General features: G+C 50.4%; 1 protein-coding gene across 1 annotated transcript in view; it reads right to left on the reverse strand.

The window, feature by feature from the left end:
* Positions 1 to 14,637, reverse strand: part of FNDC1 (fibronectin type III domain containing 1) — an 81,390-nt gene extending 66,753 nt beyond the window's left edge. The window contains exon 1 of the mRNA XM_058668891.1: positions 14,343 to 14,637. Coding sequence (XP_058524874.1) covers positions 14,343 to 14,451 — 109 coding nt within the window. The 5' untranslated portion in view covers positions 14,452 to 14,637. The remainder of the gene's footprint in view (positions 1 to 14,342) is intronic.
* Positions 14,638 to 22,260: the final 7,623 nt, after the last annotated feature.

Consider the following 22,260-nt stretch of genomic DNA (forward strand, 5'->3'; position numbering starts at 1 on the left):
CAACCCAAAGTCTTCCATTTATCTGCAGTCTTAGAGCTTCAGGATCCTAAAATCCCTGTAAGAAAGAATACAAATGTGGTGTATACGGGACACACTTAACTTTTTTAAAGATTTATTTATTTAGAAGGCAGAGTTACAGAGAGGGACACACTCGCACACGAGAGAGAGAGAGAGAGAGAGAGAGAGAGAGAGAGAGAGAATCTTCCCATCTATCTGCTAATTTATTTCCTGAATAGCTGCAATAGCCAGGGCTGGGCCAGGCCAAAGCCAGGAATCTGGGGCTCCATCTGGGTCTCCCATGGGAGAGGCACCAAGCCCAGGCACTTGGACCATCTTCCACTGCTTTCCCAGATTGATTAGCCAGGGAGCTGGATCTGAAGTGGAACAGCCAGGTGCTTCAATATGGGATGACAGTATGGCAGGTAGAAGCTCAGTTTGCAATGCTGCAACAACAACCCTGACACTATTTCTGTCCGCCCAGTAAAACCTCCCCTAGTTCTCCTGGCAGAGGAATACGACATGGAATGCCAGACTGCCCAGCAGACATTAGACTTGTTCTACCTGGAGCTAGCCTGAAGATGCCATCTTGGATCTCTGTTAGAAGGCTGTAAAGGGTGGGAAATCACCTAGTTCTCAAGACAGCGGCTGTTACAAGGCAAGGCCCTTCCACATGTGTGGCTGGTTTTCTGACACATGACCATTTCCCCTTGGGTTCTTCTGCTGGGCTATAATACAGCCAAGGGGCCCTCCCCAGGGGACTGCTGTTGAATATTTAGCCTTCAAAACTGTGAGCAAGCTAAACCTCTTTGTTAGATAAAGCCCCAGACTTCAGGGACTGGGTTACAGCAACAGAAAGCAGGCACCAGGCATCCTTGGTCCAGCTCAACCCTCCCTTTCTCAGGGGACAGCTTCAAAAGCCACACGGACATAGCCAGAGCACTGGAGGCCAGGGCCAGCTGGTGGTGACCACCCTGCATCTATGCATTTGTTGCAGCCCACCCTGTTATTAAGTACCCGTGGAGGGGCAGGCGAGGGCTTTTGAGCAAGACTAAATATCCCAAAGTCTGCTTTTGAGCACAACAAAAGCTCCATGTTGCTGTGAGTCTCCCTGGCGTGTCTGTGCTTCACATTGACGCACTGCTTTCCACTGGGAACTGCCAAATACTTCCCAGACATAAGCAAGGAAGACACGGATCTCTATGGCCGTGTGTCTTTGACCAAAACATCCAGAAGATAAGCCTGAAAAGGTGAGGCAGTCCTAAGCTCACAGTGCAGCTTGGGATAGAGACGATGAGACTGTAATTCAGAGGGAAGCTGAGAAACTCAGCACGAGACCACTCAGCGATGCAGAGACATCCAAGGGCGGGCAGCATGCCGACAGCACGGAAATGACCACCTGTGTTTCTAAATCACCTTTCAAATAGGGAGGTGGAATTGCAAAAGCCAAATAATTGTGATCCTTCCCTGGGAGGCTGGTGTTCAGCAGTCTCAGCCTGAATGCTAAAGTAACAGCCTGGCTCCTCTTCTGGCATTTATAGTGTATAAGGGCTCCATCAAAAAAAAAAAAAAAAAAACAACAGTATTTCCTGCAGCTGGACTTGATCTTTTTAGGGTAGCAGAGTAAGAAATGAAATCGAACTCAGGAACTCTAATGTCTGGTCTCACAAGGAGCTTTGGATCCAAAGCTCTGAGTATACCATGGGAAATCACATGGTGCTACCTGCAAGTCAGAGAGAAACATCACCCGGAGATCGTGGACAGCCAAGGAAACCGAGCCCAGTTCTGCAGACCTTATCCATGAGCCCTAGTCCTCTAAATCCAATCAATTTCCCCGTAGAGCACTAACCTATTAGATTCTACTTCTAGGCCCAAAAGTACCTGACTGTAGTCACCTCGTAAGGGTGACGGGTGTAACTGAGCAAGCAGACTCCACGTTGTTCCAGGCAGGGGGCCGTCATCAGTGCTCACTGCTGAACACAGGTGCCAGCTCACATCCCTCTCTGCTGGCCTCAGTAAAGCCTGTTTCCTTCATTTGTTTCTGGCCTCTCTACCATTTCCCAGCCTTACCATATAACAAAGCAACATTTTGTTGGGCCTGAAAGGCCCAATTTGCATGCATACTGGCACATGCCAATGTACTCCTAAGGGCACTTGCTGGTCACTGAATACAATTGTGAATCACATTTTTCTTCCATCAGCTGAAACTAGTCAACTGGAGGCATCTAAAGTCTCCAGATGAGAGCCACTTGCCAATCTCCAGACAAAGCTGACAAGAGCCTGGACTATCCGCATCACGAGCTCTTTCACCCAGCTCTGTGCAAGGACTGTCTAACGCAGCGGGCTTCCATGGGCCACACGTCAGGCAAAGAGGTGACACTTGCACACAGACTACAGTGAACTACAGTTGAAATCTTGTGTCACCTGCTTCCCTGGGCACTACGTAAAAACAGCTACACACAAGGCCACCAGGCCCTTGTTCCTAGCACATGAGACTTCCCAAAGCAAGAGCTCCATGTCCCTTTGTCTCCTCAGGAGTAGGCCCTGAACCTCCCCCAAAACCACCTGCATAATCCACGATGCTGGCAAAGCCTTTCACTCAGAGGTACCCTTGTTCCTTCAGGGTTAATGGCTCCTTATGGACAACGTTTGCCTAGAATGTTTTAGATTGCTCTAGAGCCATTAATTTGTGCTTGAGTGCAATTTGAGAAATAATACGGTTTCCCCCCAAATTATCCCTTTATTATCTGCCTATTTCACTTCCTGTCTCCCTGCTGTCCTCTAACCTGTGGAAGATCTACAAAAAAACAGAAAAAATGCAAAAATGGAACAATAAAAGAAATCATACTGGAATTTTGTTCCAAACTACACATCAACAAGCAAAACCGAAAAATTCTTAAGACAACAGGAACCTCTGTAGTTTTCCCAGAGACATTCTCAAAACAAATCTCTCCCTCAAGACAATTTTAGAGCTGTGTTAAGTTGAATTTGAATTAATCCGATTCAAGTCTAGTTTCCCAACTAACTTCTATCAGTTTAGCTGCTTGCACAGAACCTAGCCATTGCAGTGGTAGACACTGTGCCTGAGCCAGCCTGAGGCCATCATCCCAGCTTCTCCTCTGTCACCCTCCACTGTGGATGCAGGATTCTGAAACATTCAGCCATGACTGCCCTGCTTCCCTTGCAGCTAGGATGGCCAGTGGATCCATTCTAATCAGGGACATTTATGAGGAAGTGCCTGATCTCACTTCCAGGAAAGCACTTTAAAGGTGTCAACATCAGTTGTAATATCCTCCCTCTCTCCCCTTCCTGTGATGTTAACCTAGAGATGGCAAGTCATCTGAAAACATAAAGCAACAACTCTTAGAATGATGATATGGCCAGATATCACAGAGTGGAAACATGGCATGATCCTGAGCCAGGTTTGGTCTCTCTGCTCCCAAGTTCCTTGAGGAGTATGATAAACAATTCCCTGATTTGTTTAGCTGTCCCTGGGATATTTTGTCATCATTGTCTAATCCATGGCTCCTTCACATTGTTGCTTTTGGTCCCTAGATCAAGTCACTTCTTTTCATTTCTAAATGAAGCTTATGTTTTAATTTTAATTTCTTTCTGTTTGTTGTTCGAGATCCACTCTGGGAATTTAATGGTTTATTTGTCAATGTGCCATGGACTTGAGCAAACCCATCTGTTCCATAAGTGATGCAAGCAGAAATCAGAGTGGACTTAACCAGCAGAGCTGGCAGAGTCTGATCATCAGGATTGAAGTTTTAAAGCTCTTGGCCATTTTATTCAGTAACTCATGTAAGCAAAAGCTACTGTTTAGAGGGAAAAAATAAAACCCATCTAAACCACCAGCATGAATAATGGCTTCAGAAAGTAGAATTGGAATGATCCTTGTAGACCTATTTATTTGTAACAATAAAAATGGAATCTTAAGAGTCAACGCCTGTGGTTGAGAAAGGAACACAGGACCTACACAGGCTGTTGTTGGAATCAGAGGCCCAGTTTCTAATTGATTTTTGTGAATCCAGGTTTTTGTGGGATTTTTTTGAACATTCCCAAAATTCAATTCACATTCAAGAAATGGTTTATAAAAGAATTACCATTGTGTGTTGGTCCAGTTTAACCTCAGCCTAGTTTCATTGCCCAACCTCCTAGCCAAAGAAATAAATGTTAAAAAAGTAAAACTCCCTGAAAAATCTATTCCTTTTCCCAAGGTGCAAAAGTCATCGTCTAACTATGTTGGGCACTTGGGCATCAGTGCCCCCAAATCTCCATTCAGCTACTCGGAAGGCTTCCTAAAAATATCCTTAGAAGAGAGGCCAAACCGCCGTGTGGACAGGCAGGTATGCAGTGTGTTAAATGACCCAGACATGACCCAGTGGCTGCCAGAACATGGTTGGGGACAACTCAGGGTGCTAATGAATCTTTTTTTTTCTAGAGAGAGAGAGAAGGAAGAAAATGAACATTTTGTTATAGACCTACAGAGTGCTACCCTTTCATTCATTCATCAACATTTAGTGAGTACAAACTATATGTTAGGGTCTCAACTGAGTCCCACATGCCCAGATAGAGAAGTGATTAAAAAGAATTCTAGGAGGAATGTTCAACCAGCAGTGAAGATGATGATTAGTATGCCTGTGCTCACTCTCAGAAGGCCTGGGTGCAATTCTCGGCTCCAGCTCCTGAGTTCTCTCTCCTGCCAGTGTAGATTCTGGGAGACAGGCCGTGGTGATGGTTCAAGTACCCGGGTCTCTGCCATTCAAGTGGGAGACCTGGACTGAGTACCCAGAGCCCAGCTTCAGTCAGTCTCAATCTAGTCCTTACAACTATTTTGAAATAAACTCAACAGACACGAGCTCTCTCTTTCTCTTTGTCCCTCAAACATAGAATTAGTAATAATAGATAATAAGTGTTATACATCATCATTACTATTTTCTCTTAAACCCACACCGCAACTATGCTTTTATATCCTCCAAACTGAGACCTGGGTCATTAAGGGACATGCCCAAAGGCACATGAGAAGTTACAAATAATGGTTAGAACCAAACCCTAGCTGAACCCATAGACCAAGCTCCTCCTCCTGTGCTGCAAAAGCAATAAAGCCCCAAGGGAACCCAGAAATATACAACCAGACATCATCAGTGGCAGCCAACTTGAAAGCGACCCATGTTTCTGGCGCTAAGAGGCTGTTTGAACCTCAGGAAGACCCCACATGGCCCAGCCTTCTACCCTGAAGCAGCATGGCCAGCCCTAGCACTGTCCAGGTCAGCCACAGACTCACAGCTCCTGAAGCCCCAGTGTGTCCAACAACCTCTCAGCAGCCCCTCAGTGGGGCCCATGGCGTCCAGGGGTCAGTTGGGGAGGAAGACACATATCAAACATGACACATTTCACATAAAGAAGAGACAAGGATTTCAATTGCACCATAGGAGCCAGAAGACGAATCTCCCAGAAGACCAGGCATTGCCATTAGAGTCGCGTCCAGAAGAGAGGAGCCCACTGTCTTTGTCTTGTGAACATGTCGTCCATCCTCCATTCAAGGCACTGAGACAAGGCAAACATGCCTCTGACTTCTCTACAAACTCTACCTCGTTAGCTCCTTTCTACAAGTAGAGCGACCAGCTACCCTGCCTGCCTTGTTTTACCAAAATATGAAACCAAATCATAAGGCTTATCAAATGAGAGCGAATATCAGCCTCCCCAGGAAGCAGAGACAAGAGCAGCTATTTTCCCCAGTCAAAACCACTACAGAGGCCAGCATCGTGGTGCAGCCGGCACGCGTGTAGGTCCCAGTTCCTGTCCCATCTGCCCCACTTCTGATCCAGCTCCCTTCTAACAGCCTGAAGAAGGCAGCAGAAAATGGCCCAAGTCATTGGACCCCTGAACCCATGTGGGAGACCCTGATGGCGTTCCCAGCCCCAAATGTAACAGCCATGTGGAGAGTGAACCAACAGGTAGATGATCTCTCTCTGCCTCTCTCTTTCTCTCTGCCTCTCTCTGTCACTCTGCCTATCAGACTATGACCAACAAAACCTTACTTCAATCCCCATGAAAGGAGAGAAGGAAGGCAGGCAGGAAGGAAGGAAGGAAACGAGGGAGGGAAGAAGATAGGTTATAGCAAATATCACATTTTACCAAATAGGTAAAATTAGTAAATCTTAGTCATCTGGTTCCCAGTGACCTTCCTGAGGAATATCTGAGTTAATGATTTACCCCTTCAAAGCCCCACTGGGCTTTGGGCTGAAAGTGCACGTTCTCTCTCTCTCTCTCTCTCTCTTTCTCTCTCTCTCTCTCTCTCTCTCTCTCACACACACACACACACACACACACACACACACACACACACAATATCACTTGGTGACTCTTGACTTCTCAATAATGACCAGGGTTGGAAGCTGAATGAATCCTTTGGTCTGCTCAAAAGGGACCGTGCCAGTAGCCCATCCTGTCACCATGCATTGTGGGTTGAATTTGTAGCCCCTAGTGCTGATGTCCTAACTCACAATACCTCTGATTGCAACTTTATTTGGAGATAGGACCTTTGCAGAAGTAACCAAGAGGTCATGTGGCCTGAGGTCCAACTCTGATAAGAAAGATCCCCATAAGAATTAGGTCGGACTGAGGGAGAGCGGATGGAAATCCAGTTGTCCACAAGCCAAGGAAATGATCGGAAGCTAGAAAGAGGTCGAGAAAGACTGCTCTGGAGCCTTCAGGGACAGCAAGACTGACTGTGCCCTACAGAGCTCAGGTTCCCAAGCTGCAAGGAGAGATGTTTCTGCAGTCACAAGCCACCTGGTTTATGGCCCATCTGTACATCAGCTCCAGGCACTAATACACTGTTCCTCCTTCCAGGCAGAAACTTCACTGTTAATGCAAGTGCTTGGAGCAGAGTGGTAGCAGCTGTTCCCTGAGATGCCCAGTTCCCTACCATGACAGTTAACACAGGAATCTTGTAAGCTCACTGTGGTGGTCACCAGCCAAATGGGCAAACTAAACACGACAATAAAGGCTGCACAGATGACAAGTCTACCTCCATGACATTCCTGAAGTGACAAAATCGTAGAGTGGAGGGACAAGGAGTGGGTGGAGAGGAGGAGTGAGGGTGCCTGCAAGTGCAAGAGGACAGCGTGGGGGCCTCTCATGGAGCAGCTCTGGATCTTGAACACACAGTAAAATATCACACACACACGAACACACAAGAACACATACTTGCATATGCACAAACACACATCTGAATACATACATGTCTACATGCATATACCACACATATGCACGACCCTACATATGAACCTATGAATGTGCACATGCCACTTTACATACGTGTATTTGTGGACATGTGTGTGCACACCCATGTCAGATGTCAACACACCTGCAGACACATATGCATGCATGCACATACCCATGTGTACATGGCAATATGAACACACACACATGCAGTGTACGTAAGTACACATGTACATGTGCACACCTCAAGCACACTTACTCCTACAGACACACACGCATACAGAGATATCAGCTTGGAAAGCAGCTGAAGTCTGGGCAGGGTGAGTGTTGGCTCCCTGGCTAGGAGGTCTCACCGCAGCTACATTGGGCATGGCTTGGGGACATGTGGCTAAAAACAGGTGCACAGGACCTTTGTATAACTTCCCATGATTGCAGGGGGAGCCATAGCTATCCCAAAATGAAACCACAGGAAAGCTCAGAACCGCGTCTGTCTTGCCTGGATGTCGGCGGCTTCCAACAAGGGACCATCACACATTCATCATGGGAGAATAAGCCTTCCCCATAGGGGCCTTGGTTTTGTAAATCACCACCAGGGTGACCTAGTGTGCAGACACCATGGGGGCCTGCAGGCTGCGGCTGGACTTGGGTGCTTCATTCTCAACCAGAAAGGTGTGTGAGGTCAACACGTTTGTCCAGAGGTGGGGCTTCTCTGACCATCACCCACAGGGCTGGGTGAGGTGCAACAGACAGCAGGTGTGCCAGGCTAGGCCCTGGGAGCACTGAGTTCCAGCACCCCTATTCCAACCCCCAGCAAGGCAAGGCAAGTCAGGCTAGTCCAGGGGGGCAGCAAGGCCTGGCAGCATTGGATTTTGTGCACATGTTTCTGGCAAACACAAACCCTTGCTGGCTGGCTGCCCAAATGAGTGAATTAGTGGACACACATCCTACTGATGTGGGTGCTCTGTTTCCCCATATCTGGACCTTCCTCTCATTTTGCAGATGAAAGCAGCCATAACCCGCCCTGGGTCAGAGGCACAAACTGGTTAGGTCTTACTGAACTGGATGAAGAGACGCAACACTAGAAATGATCCCTAACAAACATAGCCAGCATTTCTGTGGGCTTGTGTCCTCTGGGAAATTCCAAACACTTGAACGCAGCTCTGCCTAGGCTCACAGACCCTTAGAGACAATGGCAGGTGCCTCTTCACAACCTAGCATCCTGGTGCATGGTGAACTCATGCCTCAATAGTCAGCAGCAAGATGAGGAGAAGTAGATATGCTGATATTGGTGTTCACACCACCAGGTAGGAGAGAGGCACCCCTGGGGACATAGACCAGTCAGTGAGAGGTAGCATGGAGTGTGGGCAGGGAGGGTGGTTGGTTGAGAAGGTGGGGGAGATTGGGCTTCCAATCCTGGGACTACTGTGCACTCAACCATGGCCTTGAGGAACTAGGTAACCTAGGGCCAACACAGTGGCATAACAGGCTAACCATCCATTTCAAAGTACCAGTAGCCCATATGAGCTGAAGTTCCAGTCCCGGCTGTACCACTTCCCATTCAGTTCCCTGCTTATGGGAAAGTAGCAGAGGATGGCTCAAGTCCTTGAGCCTCTCCACTCAATTGGAGACCTGGAAGAAGCTCCTGGCTTTGGATCAGCTCAGCTCTGGCCATTGCAGCCATTTGGGGAGTCAACCAACGGATCAGAAGTTCTCTCTGTGTGTCTGTCCTCTCTGTAGATTTGCCTTTCCAATAAAAATGAGTAGATCTCTAAAATAATAATAATAATAATAATAAAAAGAAACAAGAAACCTATGTGAACACAGCAGTGTGAGGATTTACCCACCCACTCTACAAGGGGACTATGAAAACGGCACAAAACAGTATCCTTAGAAGCCTACACTACATGGCCCCTTACGCTGCCAAGCAGTGTGAAAGGAGGTCAAGTCCGGAAGGTGAGAACATTCATGCAACCCACACCTTCTAGGTGAGGCAGACCAGGTGGAGGAGGCCTGCTTTTACCCCATGAGCACTAACAGTCTCCCATCAGCAGCTAGGCAGTCACAGCTGGCCGCTGCAGCACACCTGACTCGGCATACACAGCCAGAACACTGTGTATCCTTCCTCAACATGAAGGCAACACAAAGGGGTGGGCATCGTGGCACAGTGGGCGCAGCGGCCACCTGAGACCCAGGATGAGCACCAGTTCAAGTCCTGACTACTCCACTTCCAATCCAGCTCTCTGTTAGTGTGCCTGAGAAGGTAGGGGAAGATGGCCCAAGTGCTTGAGGACCCAGATGAGGTTCCTGGGCTTTTGTGGCTATTTGGGGAGTGAACCAGCAGATGGAGGACCTCTCTCGCTCTCTCTCCCCCTTCCCTTTCTGTAACTCTGCTTTTCCCAAAATGTATTTCTTAAAGCACAGCACGGAGGGTGGAGAGACACGGAGAGGCACCTCACCAGGGTTAAGGAGGCGGTTCCTGAATCATTACTCATTGTGCACCCCTCACCTGCTGCTGCTGCAGCTCTGGCTGAACCCTGCAGCACAGGCAGGGGTAGGTACCCCTCAAAACCTGTGGGGTGCTACCCAGGCTTAGGTTACGGCCTCCAATTCCTTCCTGACCAGCGCTCTGCTGAGCATGCCTGACCTTCATGAACAAAGTGCGGAAGGCAAGCACCACAGAGAAAGCCAAGGCGCCAAAGGCCTCTTTCTGCACCCTCCTGCTCTCTGCTCCCTAAAACCACAGCTGCTGCAGAAAGTTCCGTGGCCTGTAAGAGGCAGAAGGCCAGGAGCGCCCTCTAAGGCCCGGAGCGCGCAAGCACCGTGGCTTGAAGTCACGGGACTTGGCAAAATCAGCATTACTTTCAGGCATAACCAATGCTGCCCTGCCTCCGGCATCTCCAGCCTACTTCTGCTAAAGTCAGCCAGAGGGGCAGGGCGTTGATGGCTCAATGATTAAATCCTCACTTTGCAAACACCAGGATGCCATAGGGGCTCCAGTTCATGTCCCAGCTGCTCCACTTCCCTTCCAGCTCCCTGGAAAAGCAGGAAGGCCCAAAGTCTTGGAACCCTGCATCTACATGGGAGACCCGGGAGAACCTCTGGCCCCTGGTTTTGGATCAGCTCAGTTCTAGTCGTTGTGACCACTTGGGGAGTGAACCAGTCGATGGAAGATCTTCCTACACTCTGTAAATCTCATTTGTCTTTCCAACAAGAGTAAGTAAACCTCATATAATAAAAAAAGTTATGGGTGCTACTGCCGCTGCCAGCCCCACCATCCTCCCCAAAGACTCCATGTCCGTTCTTTCTAGCAGGCGATGCAGGTAACATTGGGCCTGCAATAGAGTTGGTGTCCAGTTCATGGCTACAGCAGGCGCTTTGTGTGCTGGCCTTACAGCAGGATGTCCCTGCAGATGTGGGCAAAGGAGGTACCAGAGCAGGGCTCCATGGGCTTGTAGGGGTTCAGGGAATCTCTCTCCTGTCAGACTGAGCAGCCAAGGCCACCAGTGGGTGCGTGACCGTGCAGATACCAAACCCAGGCGCCCTGGCTGCTAACGGCCTCCCGTCCTCCACCCTGCTGGCTCCCCAACGTCCTGGTCTTGGCTTTCCCCTCTCCTCTTAACCAATGAGAAGCCCACACAGGTCATGTTTATGAGTGTTGCACTAGAAATTAAACATGTAATAAATGCATTCATTCATCTTAAAATTTAATAATATGCCATGGCATGAGGACAGAAAAAGATTTCATTTAGAAAAATAACTATTTTTCAAAACAAAGAAAAAAGAGCAAGAAGGGCAGCATTATTTTTCTATTTCGGCAAAGCGGATCAGGAGAAGATAGCCGGGCTTTCCCTCCGCTTACCTTTTCCCTTTGTTGCCACATGTTGTTCTGATCCAAGAAAACTTGGCCTCACACAGTTTGTGGCTGAAAAGAATACTTCAGTAGCCTTTTCGGATAATTTTGATTACTCTTTAAGAGTACAGCAACATTCAGCTGAGAGAAGCTTCCTACGTGTTATCTGCATGGCAGAATCTGAAACTCTGAGCATTTTCCACGTTTGATTGCATTAAAATCCACCCGACTAGCTTGCGCTTCATGTGGGTTTGCAATCCTATACACCGGCCAGTTGGCCTGATGAGTTCACTTGCTAATACAGGTTCCCCAGCTGTAGACGAAAGCACCCTCTTCATATGCCTCAACGCCAGCCTCACTAGAAAGCTTTTTCCAAACTGGGACAGTCTCAAGTTTATGTTGATGGAGATGGTTTGGCTTGCATTTTCACCTGAAACCTCAGATTTTATGAGTCGGGTGATCCCTGCAGTTACTTCCACACATCCTCAGGAAAATGACGGCCCAGGACCCAAGCCTGAAGAGCTACGGTCATCTATAGCTGTTCTTTTTTGCTAAACATCATAGTCTGTTTAAAAAGACGGAAAAAAAAAACTCAACTCATTCAACTTGCAACTGGATTGCTCCCTCTGTGGCTCCCATGGAACTTGGGCAGCCAGCAAAAGTCAACCACAGGCCCTTCTCATTTGTTTACACAGAACATCATTGAGAATGAATTCCAGAGTAGATTCAGGAAAATTAACTCTTTTTACTGCGGCATCAAGGACACTAACTGAACAGAACAGGTCTTACTGCAAAGGCCTGACACAGTTCCAGGACTCCTGGTGCCACGCCCCTGCCTCCATCCCGGGCCAGGTGCCCGCACTTCCATCTGCCAAGCTTTTGCACCTTCCGTGCAAATGTCAATGTGGAAAAAAAAAAGCAAAACAGCATCTCAGTGTTACCTTCAAAACAAGTCTCACCGTGCAGCCTTTTCTGAGAGTCTTTATCCTGCACAGAGATCTAAGCCTCTCAGAGCCACCACAGAATCCACTGTGGATAGATATGTGTACACGGGCAACCATGTGCTTCAAAAAATGCTTAATATCATTTTAACACAGCCACGGTCACCCAAACAAGGAGGGATGTGAGGATGGCGCTGCGTGACCCTCTTGATACGAAGTGGAAGGGTCTTACTGAGCCTTGCAAGTTACTTCTGTTTTTTGTTTCTTTTTGTTTTTGCTTTTGTTTTTAAAGGCAGGGTCAGGATGGTGGCATAGCGACCTAGCCTTCTGTCTGTGGCACCAGAATTCCATGCCTCAGCTGCTCCACTTTCCATCCAGCTCGCTGCTTATAGCCTGGGAAATCAGTAGAGGCCCAAAGCCTTGAGAGCCTGCATCTGTATGGTAGACCTGCAAGAAGCTCCTGGCTCCTAACTTCAGATCTGCTCAACTCTGGTCTTTGGGCCATTTAGGGGCCTGTTTGGGGGTCATCTGGGGACTGAAACCATAGACAGAAGATTCTTCTGTCTTTTCTCTCTTTATAACTCTGCCTTTCCAATAAAAAATAAATGAATCTCTGATAATAATAATAATAATAAGTGCTTGTGGCACCATGGTGGTCTGCCACACAAAAGTTCTGCTGTGGGGATGGGGCCCAGACGGGTACAAGCAGCGATTTCTACCCAAGGAAGAGAGAGCCGTTCGCCCATGGCTTTGCTTCCAGACCCCAGCATCCAACTCTGGAGCAGTTAGTTCCTGGCTGTGCAAAGCCAGGCAGCCTCCGGCACAAGCCCAGGGAGCAACTTTGTGGCCACAGCACAGGAGCAAGCCACGAGGGCTGCTCGTCTCCTTTATCGGTGGAAACAAGGTACGTTCCAGGGGAAATGTGCTAGCCCTCCTGTGTCCGTTCCCAGTCTGGTCATCATCTCCCAGCAGAGCCCACGTCAGCACAGCAAAGCCCAGCGCCGGCCGGCAGCCTTCCAGCTCCCACATTCCACAGCCCGGGTGATTCACCCAGCAGGAGGCAGGGGAAGCAGCCGCCAGGCCAGACCGGGGCAGGCTGAACCCCGGGGTGCTGGCTCTGAAACCACCCGTGCTGCAGACACCCTCACGGCCAGCCTGGGGCAGGTGGCTAGAGGAGCCGGAAGGCACGGAACGGAGCCAGGTCTACACTCAGGCTGTGGATCACTTGCTGAAGCAAAAACTCTTTCAGCACTCATAAGAAATAAAATAAAATAAAATAAAACAACTAAGAAAAACAAAGCCACCGACTACGGGTGGAGGAGCGTAGACTCTAAAATAGTTCTATTCCACTCAGAACTTGCAGGAATCCTTGGAGGGGGCTTTTCCTAGAGATCACCCACCGGCCACAGAGAAGGACCCGGTAGCAGCAGCTGACACTGTCTTTTATCACCAAGTGGCATCCACCGCTGAGCCTAAAGCTGCACCAAGCCCTGGGCCAAGCCAGATGGTTGTCTAGCGTTGTGAGCCCGACTCCCCTCCCAGCCCTAGGCTCTCCTAGAAGGTGCAAGACAAGACGCCCCATCGCGCCCTCATTGTCCTCACTGCCAGTCTAGACCACACCTCTGTCGCCAGGGATGAGAATCCGACTCCTTGGACCTGCTAACCGACGACTCGAGTCCAAGTCCCTCGGCTCTGGGCGCGGCGGGCGGCACGGGAGCTGCTCAAGGGCCCCCACACACTGTGAGAGCGCCAGCATCTTCTCTGAGGGTCCCTCCTCAGCACGCAATCCTAGCACCTGGCAAGCTTCAAGGGAGGGTGGATCCCCTGCGCCCCAACTTCCCACCGGCTCTCTCCTGCATCCTGTCAGGTCTGACGCCTTTCTTCGCGCCGCCTCAAAGTGTCCCCCATGCCGGTGCGCTCCTAAGAGCGCTGCTACTCCCCACCCCCACTCCGCGCGAAAGGGTCCCCAAAACAACCCCGCAGCGGCTCCCGGCCTTCCCCGGAGCCGACCTCCAACAGCCTCCGGCCGGTCTCCCGGGGGCATCCCTCGGTGGGGACAGGTGAGCGCCGCCCACCCTCCGGGGCACGGGACAAGTTTGGGTACACAAAGCAAAGGCAACCCGTGCCAAGTCCAGGGTCTCTGTCCCTGTCCTGCTTTTTGTGCCCGAATCTCCCCGGGACCCCGGCGCCACCGGCGTGCCCGTGCCAGCGCCCCAGAATGCGACGCGCCAACTTAACGACGCGACACAGAGCCAGAGGGCGCGGGCGTCTTGGCGCCGCTCAGCGCAGGGCAGCGACAGGCGGCTTGGAGCGCGCGAGAGTACCTGGGGCCCCCGCCGAGGCAGCGACGGGGGGCAGCGCGGCAAGGAGCAGCAGCGCAGCCCAGGGCAGCAGGCGCGGGACGCGCGAGGGCGCCCCGGCCTCGGGGGCCATCGGGAGCCCGGGGTGCACGGGGGGCTGGGCGGCTGGCTGGAGTCCAGGGAAGCGGAGGCGCCTCGGTAGGGGAAGGGGTCCCCGCCGCCGTCCGTCTGCTCCGTGCGCGGTGCCCGCGCGCCCCGGCCCCCGCAGCGACAGCTCCCCGGCCGCGCACCGGCTGCCGCGCTCCGCCACTGAGGCCGCGGGCCGCCCGGGGACGCCTTTTAGCCGCGCTCGGGCGCCCCCTGCCGACCGCGGGGACTCCGGGGTCAGAAGCGGGGCCCGGCCCCCGGCGGGCGGGGCGCCCCAGGACTCAGCTGGGCGTCTCTGGAAATCCGGTGGTCCCGCGCGGGACCATGCTGCAGGGGCGCTTCCTACCCTGGTCTGCCCTCTCACTCCCTTGTCTGGCTAGGGAAATCCGGGGCGAGTCCAGTCGCTCGTTGCGGAGCCCACTTTCTTAGGGGTGCTGATGCCAGACCCCTCACCTCTCTGCGCACCGCGCCTGGGTACCCGCGGCGCGCCCCGGACCCTGCCTTGGGGTCGGTGCACGCCTTCTTGGAGAGGACGCCGTCTCCTTATGCGCCCTTAGCCATGGGACACTAGCTCCGTTAATCTGGCTTCCTCCCACTTGTTGCGTTTGGGTCTCCCCAGCCGGGATTCCAACCTGGCGCGATTCCCACCTGGCCCTGGTCAGCGCCCGACTTGGGGAGGTCTCCCAGCGCCCCTGGCAGCGCTGGCGGCGGCGTGGACTCCTGCGCCAGGAGCCGGGCGCTCCACCACGGCCTCTTGGGCTTCCTCCACAAAGACAGCCTGAGCCCAGGCCAGACGCGTGCCGGTCTGCAGGGCGAAACGTTTGTGAAATGAATCGGGAATCAGGAGAAACCTGAAAGGGGCTGTTGTCGGAAAGGAACTACGTGGCCTGGGGAGCCCTGGCCCAATCGGAGCTTAGCGCTCTCCTTTGGGATACCTTTCTCCAGTGCCCCGGGTGGGCTCCTGCCAGCCCCAGGAGCCCCCCAGAGCATGTGACTGGCCAAAAAGTGAGCCTTTTTAAATTTTTTTTTAAGATTTACTTATTTTTATTGCAAAGTAAGATATACAGAGAGGAAGATCTTCCATCCACCGATTCACTCCTCCAAGTGACCACAACGGCCAGAGCTGTGCCGATCCGAAGCCAGGATCTAGGAACTTCTTCCAGGACTTCCACACGGGTGCAGGTTCCCAAGGCCGACTGCCTTCCCAGGCCACAAGCAGGGAGCTGCATGGGAAGCTGGGCAGCCGGGATTAGAACCATCTGGGATTCCGGAGAGTTCAAGGAGAGGACTTTAGCTGCTAGGCCATCGCGCTGGGCCCACAAGCCTTTAAGTGCAGGTTTCCTGCTCCCTGTGCCCACGCGCCCAGCGACCTCTCCAACCTGCCCTACCCTTTGGGAGCAGCAGCCACCCACTCTTCATCCTCCCCAAGCAATAGCACTGCTCCCAGTCCCCCTCCCTTTCCCCAGGCCCTCCTCACTACCCACCTCCCCTCATCCCCACGGGGTTCCAGCAAGGTCTGGAAGGGAGAAGAATCTTGTCCTTTCAGGGGTGGTGACTTGCTCCAAAGACAGGCGCGGCCTTGCACCCCTGGAACCCGAATGTTCCTTATCAAGGGGGAAATCACAGTTGCTTTGCAGATGACCCTGGTGCACCGGCAATGCACCATGTGTGTCTTGGTAAGTAGGAGGAGACGGCTTTGCCACACAGAAACGGTAAGGTAACAGTGGAGACCAACACACGCTGGAAGAGAGGCGTGGGTGAGGAGTTCTCCCCCGGTGTCCATGGGCAGGACAGTCCTGCCCACACCCCCATTCCAGGCCAGTGGAACTCCTCCCAGACACCTGACTTCCAGAAGGTTTTGTGTTCAAACGCTTCCGTGGTGTTGTTTCCTCAGCCACAGTAAGCTGATATGGCAGCCAAGGCACCTCGTGGGATGCCAGCCTATGGGACAGTCAAGGGACACCAAACCCAAAGGGACATGAAACACCCTGGCAAGCTACCAGGCAGAAAGAGCAGTCCAGGCGTCCAGGCGCAGCCGCACACCTCCTGCCTCTCACCGGTAAGTGGGAACGGGCTTTCTGCCTCATGTAGTCAGTGCATTGTCCCAGTACATTGTCTTGATCTGTGAGAGTGTAAGAACCAATATACCTCGTTATTTTGTATCTGCTGCCCAAATGAGGGAATAAGCAAATAGGACCTCCCAGGAAGTGCTTATGGGGCTACGTATTTCATTCATTCCATCATTCATTGATTTAACCAGTACTTGTTAGGCATCAACCGTGTACCTAACAGAGCTAGGGGTCTAAAGACAGAAGAGGAACAGAAGGCAAGTGAGAGAGGCAGGAAGTGGGTGGTGGTGAGGACCACGCTGTGAGTGCTCTGGGCAGAGTGTAAGATAGCCTTGGGAGGTGGGATCACAGAGACCAGAGGCAGCTGTGGGATCCAGTGAGGCAGGTAGGGGTGGGTCCTGGGATCGGGTGAAGCAGGTGGGGCAGATGGTGGCTGCTAGGATCCAGGTGAAAGCAGGTCGAGGCGGGTCCTGGGACCAGGTGAGAGCAAGTGCAGGCTGCTCCTGGCATCAGGAGAGGCGGGGGCGGGGGGGGGGGGGCTTCTGGGATCCAGGTCAGGACAGGTAGGGTTTGGCCCAGAAGAATTGCAGGGTGACAGACATGGTGAGAACTGAGAGGTACTGAGGGTGCATCTTGCAGGTGCAGCCAGGTTGCCTTGCTGTCTATTTAATTATGAGAAGGAGAATCATCACTACAGAAAGTAGAAAAGAAAAGAAAGTCACCTGTTGTTCCCCAAGTCTCTGAGTCTCCTTCAAGACTGTTGTACTTTCAAGATTTCCATTTTCAGTTGTGTTTTCCTAGCTTCATCCCATGAGATCATACATGGAAGTAAGCAGGTGAAACTCATGCAAGCATAGACCCCTTCCTTCCTGGGGGTGCGGGAGTGTACCCAGGCCCCTTCCTTCCTGGGGGTGCGGGAGTGTACCCAGGCCCCTTCCTTCCTGGGGGTGCAGGAGTGTACCCAGCGCCCTCCCAGGAATGTTCTCCCAGAGAGCCTCTCTCACCCGGACATCTCAAAGTGAGGCACAGTGCTGAACTGCCTCCCTGGTTAGAGGGTTGGTAGCAGGATCAGAACAACTGACCAGGGGTTGTTAGAAATCGAACGAGATTACTGATGTCTACACATCAGTAATGAATAAACCCTTAAATGAATAAAGCCCTTAAAGAGACTTCTAAGGTATTGCTACTTTTTTTGTTTTAATGACGAAAACAAAAGAAGCCTGCCACCAGACTCACAGTCATGTGTCCTGCTGGCGGTTGTCCCCCAGTAGAAACACCCTGATGCTTCTTCCTTCTAGTTGATGCTGGGTTCTCTCTGCCGTGATTAGCATCTTTGTAGGTTTAGCTAGTTCACGTGATTGGTCAATTGTTGGTCGCTGCTTCTGTTTTGTACATCAAAACAGAGAGGATACCACCTTAAAGCTAGCAGTGTCACCTGCTGAAATATGATTTTTTTTCTCTTCTGCTTTCAGCTTGGTTCATGGTTCCATTATTAGCTTTACAAATCAGTCCACATCACAGTCAGTAATGTGGGCTGAAGCCTGCCACACCAGCATCCCATATGGGTGCCAGTTCAAGTCCTTGCTGCTCCCCTTCTAATCTGGTAAAGTAATGTAGGATGGCCCATGTGCTTGGATCCTTGCAGCCACATGGGAGACCCAGGTCCAGGCTTCAACATGGTCCATCTCTCCATAGCAACATTTGGGTAGTGAACCAGTGTAAAAAAGCTATCTCTCCCTCTCTATTTCTTCCCTGTCTCTGTGACTGCATTTCAAATAAATCTTTTTTAAAAAATAACCAAGACAGTTCACATTCACACGTTCTTTCTCTGGTTCTAGTTATCTTTTGAATAAGCAGGGTTCAACACTCTCCATACACACTGTCATAGCATTCTTATGTGATAGGGTAGAGTAAAATGCTGTTTTCATGTTTCCAATGGACAAATAGGAATTAGCTTCCAATGACCTTCCAGTACAGACTCTGAATTTGGGAAGTGCGTGTTTCGTGGAATTCACATGATGTCTTGTCCAGTCTTGGAGTTGGCTCACGCGGCAGATGCCCGCGTAGGCACTGCCTGTGAATGCATCCACAGGGAGTGAAGCCGCAGCTCAGCCCACAACATCTGCTGAATGAGACTGGTGTGCACACCGCGTTCAAGAAGTGTGTGCAGGTGGAAGGAAGGGGAGTAAGTGCTGGTAGAACTGGCAAGTAATAGTGGATGGAGCATATTCAGACACAGTGGACCTGCAGGAAAAATGCCCGTCTCAAGGGGATCTGTAAACCTGAACGAGAGAGTTCTAGAGGGAGGCAAGCAGACCCCAGCTCCCCCATTGCACTTGGACATTGGATAGAAAATGAAAGGAATTGCTTCTGATTAGCAATAAAATGGTGCTTTGGAGAGCACTCCTCAAGCAGTATCCTTCTTATTCTGAGTCTTACTGCAACCTTAGAGAGAGCCTTACAGATAAACTCCGTAAGAGGAATCCAAAATCCAAGCCTCCGCACACCCTCCCTCCCAGCAAGGGGTACCTCCTCTCTCTCAGACTTCAAATAAAGTCTTTCTTTATCATCCAAGTTGTAGCCAGTCCTTCTTGGCAACCAGTCCCCCAAACCTCAATCATGTTGAGGTTCTTCATCTCAGAGTTGGGCAGGTGCAAGAAAAAAATGGCACTCTTTTTTTTTAAAGATTCATTTATTTTTATTACAAAGTCAGATATACAGAGAGGAGAGACAGAGAGGAAGATCTTCCGTCCATTGATTCACTCCCCAAGTGAACGCAACTCCCGGTGCTGCACCAATCCGAAGCCAGGAACCTGGAACCTCTTCCGGGGCTCCCACACGAGTGCAGGGTCAAAAGGCTTGGGCCGTCCTCAGCTGCTTTCCCAGGCCACAAGCAGGGAGCTGGATGGGAAGTGGAGCTGCCAGGGTTAGAACTGGTGCCCATATGTGATCCCGGGGCGTTCAAGGTGAGGACTTTAGCTGCTAGGCCACCATGCCGGGCCCAAAAAAAGGCACTCTTTAAAAAAAGACTCCTATAATTCCCTTGGTACCTGGGATGGACCAACTGCCAACCTCCAGGGCGGTCCTCTTCTGCGTAAATACATTGAGGGTTAGCAACAAGAGAGGGCTAAGGTGTCAAACACTCAGCCTCATCTACGAGGGAATCTTCAAATAGATTGTAGAAAAGTGCAAAGTATGAAAAAAATTGGTGCATGGACTTCAAGTTTTTGTACCCAAACAAACATAGCTCTGAATTCTATAAACTTTTTAAAGCATCCATATATGCTTTCTGGAGGGTTCTAAACAAAAGTGGTTCAGTTGGCAGGATGGAAGAGCCCCAGACTTGGGTTCCAGTTTCTATCCAATGGCCCAGGTCAATAAGACACTTGAAAGTGCTATATCATTTTCACTGAGAAAGCATGCTACACTTTGATTTCATTTTTCCGTGAACTTTTGAATCACCCCAAATGAGAAGTGAACCTCTAGTCTTGTCAGCCACCACTTGGCCTGGCCTGGATAAAGAGAAATCATTCATTCATCTCTTCCTCCGTATGATCTTTTGTCAAGCACTTGTTTTTACTCAAGGTGATGTGTTAGGACCTGAAGATACGTAGATAATCCTTGCTTCAGGGTGCTCATGATCCAGTGTGCTGGATAAACACCCCAGCCAGCCTTCCCCCCACTGCAGTCCGGTGTGCTGACTGCATACAGCTTAAAGAAATTCATAATCAGCATTACCAATCTCTTTATTTACTTTTCCCTCAGGAGGAGTGTATCCTTTCCCATGCCAGCCACAGGCAGACATAGGGGCACAGTCCCTTTAACCCAGAGAGTTCAAAAAGAACCCAGCTTGGGGAGGAGCCCTGAGGAAACTTGGGTAGAACAAGAGCTCCCAATGTGCCGTCTTTGAGTTGCAGTCAGCCGTTTGCAGAGCTGGCCCAGGCAGCGGGCTAGGAAAACACATGTCTGGCTGCCTTCCCAGGCTGTGTTTTCCTCCCTCCTGGCCCCTTGCTGGGAACAGAACCAGCCACTCATCAACCCTGGCGCAGCGCTGTCCACCTCCGGCCTCATCCTGCTCTGCCCCCAGAGTCTGTGCTGCGGGATGGACGAGCCATCCGTCTCAGAAGCCACCGCTGTGTTCCTGGCCCACTGGGGAGCCTCATGGTTGACACCTGGTCCTGCTGATGTGAGTGCAAGCCTTGGCATCAGCAGCCCAAAGACCCTCTGCCCCAGCAGGCACATCCTGCCCTCAAAGTGTGCTGTCCGGTGGGACCATGTCCAGAGCAGGTGCCTAGACCACAGCCTGCCCCTTTCTGCCGAGGTATCATTGCCCTGCTGTCACCCAACCTTTCCAGTCCCTCCTCTCACCAGAGGGTCTGAACTGATCCTACCATCTGAGCTGGAAGTGCCTGATAAGGCATCTTGGATATATGTCTTAAGTATCTGCTGCTTGGCCATTCTCAAAGCATGGCTGGAGCTTGAGTCCTTCTGGGAGAGACACACATTATGATGCTCTTGTTACAGAAATGGAAACCGGGGTTTTGTACCCAGCCCATTTGTTAACAGATGGCAAACCCTCCCGCTCCATGGGCGGTTGTGATAGGCTGCCCCAGCAGTCAAAGGAACAGTTCCACAGAGAATGAGGTGGGATGGGGAGACCCTGCCAGCGAGGTGGAGGTGGGCAGGAGGGACTCTCAGGACCTGGCACAGGCAACCCGAGTCCTGCTGGATCCCCTACCCCTGGGGCTCAAAAACCTGACACCCACTTCATAGGCATGCCAAGAGACTTGGGCCAGGCAACCCAAGCCCATTGGATCCCCCAGCCCTGGAGTTCATAAACCCAGCATCCACCCCATAGGTGGGCCCCAGGACACGGGCCTGGCTCATATACATACAATTTTAAGAATATAACTCGTGTTCCTTCCTTCCCACCCTCCCTCCTCCTTTCTTTCCTGTTTTCTTTTTCTTGCAATGACATGCTTGCAATTTGATTTATAATCACAAGCTTAAAGCCTCCACTAAAAAAGAACTCAACAAGCAATTAGTAGAAAAAATACTGTTTCTCAATAGTATAGACAATGGCTATAAATGTATAAACTACTACCAAATCTTTTTTCCCTAAATTGTACACTTTATTTTTTATCTTTTATTTATTATTTCTATCGTTATCATTTTATGATACAGTTCCATAGGCTCCTGTGATTTCCATTATCCCCACCCCAATTTCCCTCCCCATATTGAGTTCCCCTATATCATTACTAAAGTATAGTCTTTCTTACACAGCCATATGTCCATTATTGTGGGCATTGACAATGGCAGAGAGTCCAGCATCCTATTGTCAAGATATAGTAAACAGTGTTCTTGGGAGTCCATCTTTGTCTGGAAGTAGAGATGCATACTGCATTGTATCCTCACATCTGGATATGACAGTCTCCATTACAGTTACTGTACATCCCCTTACATGAAAAGCCACAACAGAAAATCAGCAACAGAAGAAAAATAGAAATTTACAATACCATCAAGTTAAATAGCATGTTACTAGATATGATAGTCCCCATTACACAGTTGCAATATATCTCCTTAATGAAAAACCACAAAACAAAATCAACAACAGGAAGAAAAAAGAAAGAAATCAACAATACCATGAAGTTAAATAACATGCTACTGAATGACTAATGTGTCGCTGAAGAAATGAAAAAGAAAATAAAGAACCTTCTTGAAGAAAA

The sequence above is a fragment of the Ochotona princeps genome, chromosome 1 (genome assembly GCF_030435755.1).
Source record: "Ochotona princeps isolate mOchPri1 chromosome 1, mOchPri1.hap1, whole genome shotgun sequence".
Lineage (NCBI taxonomy): Eukaryota > Metazoa > Chordata > Mammalia > Lagomorpha > Ochotonidae > Ochotona > Ochotona princeps.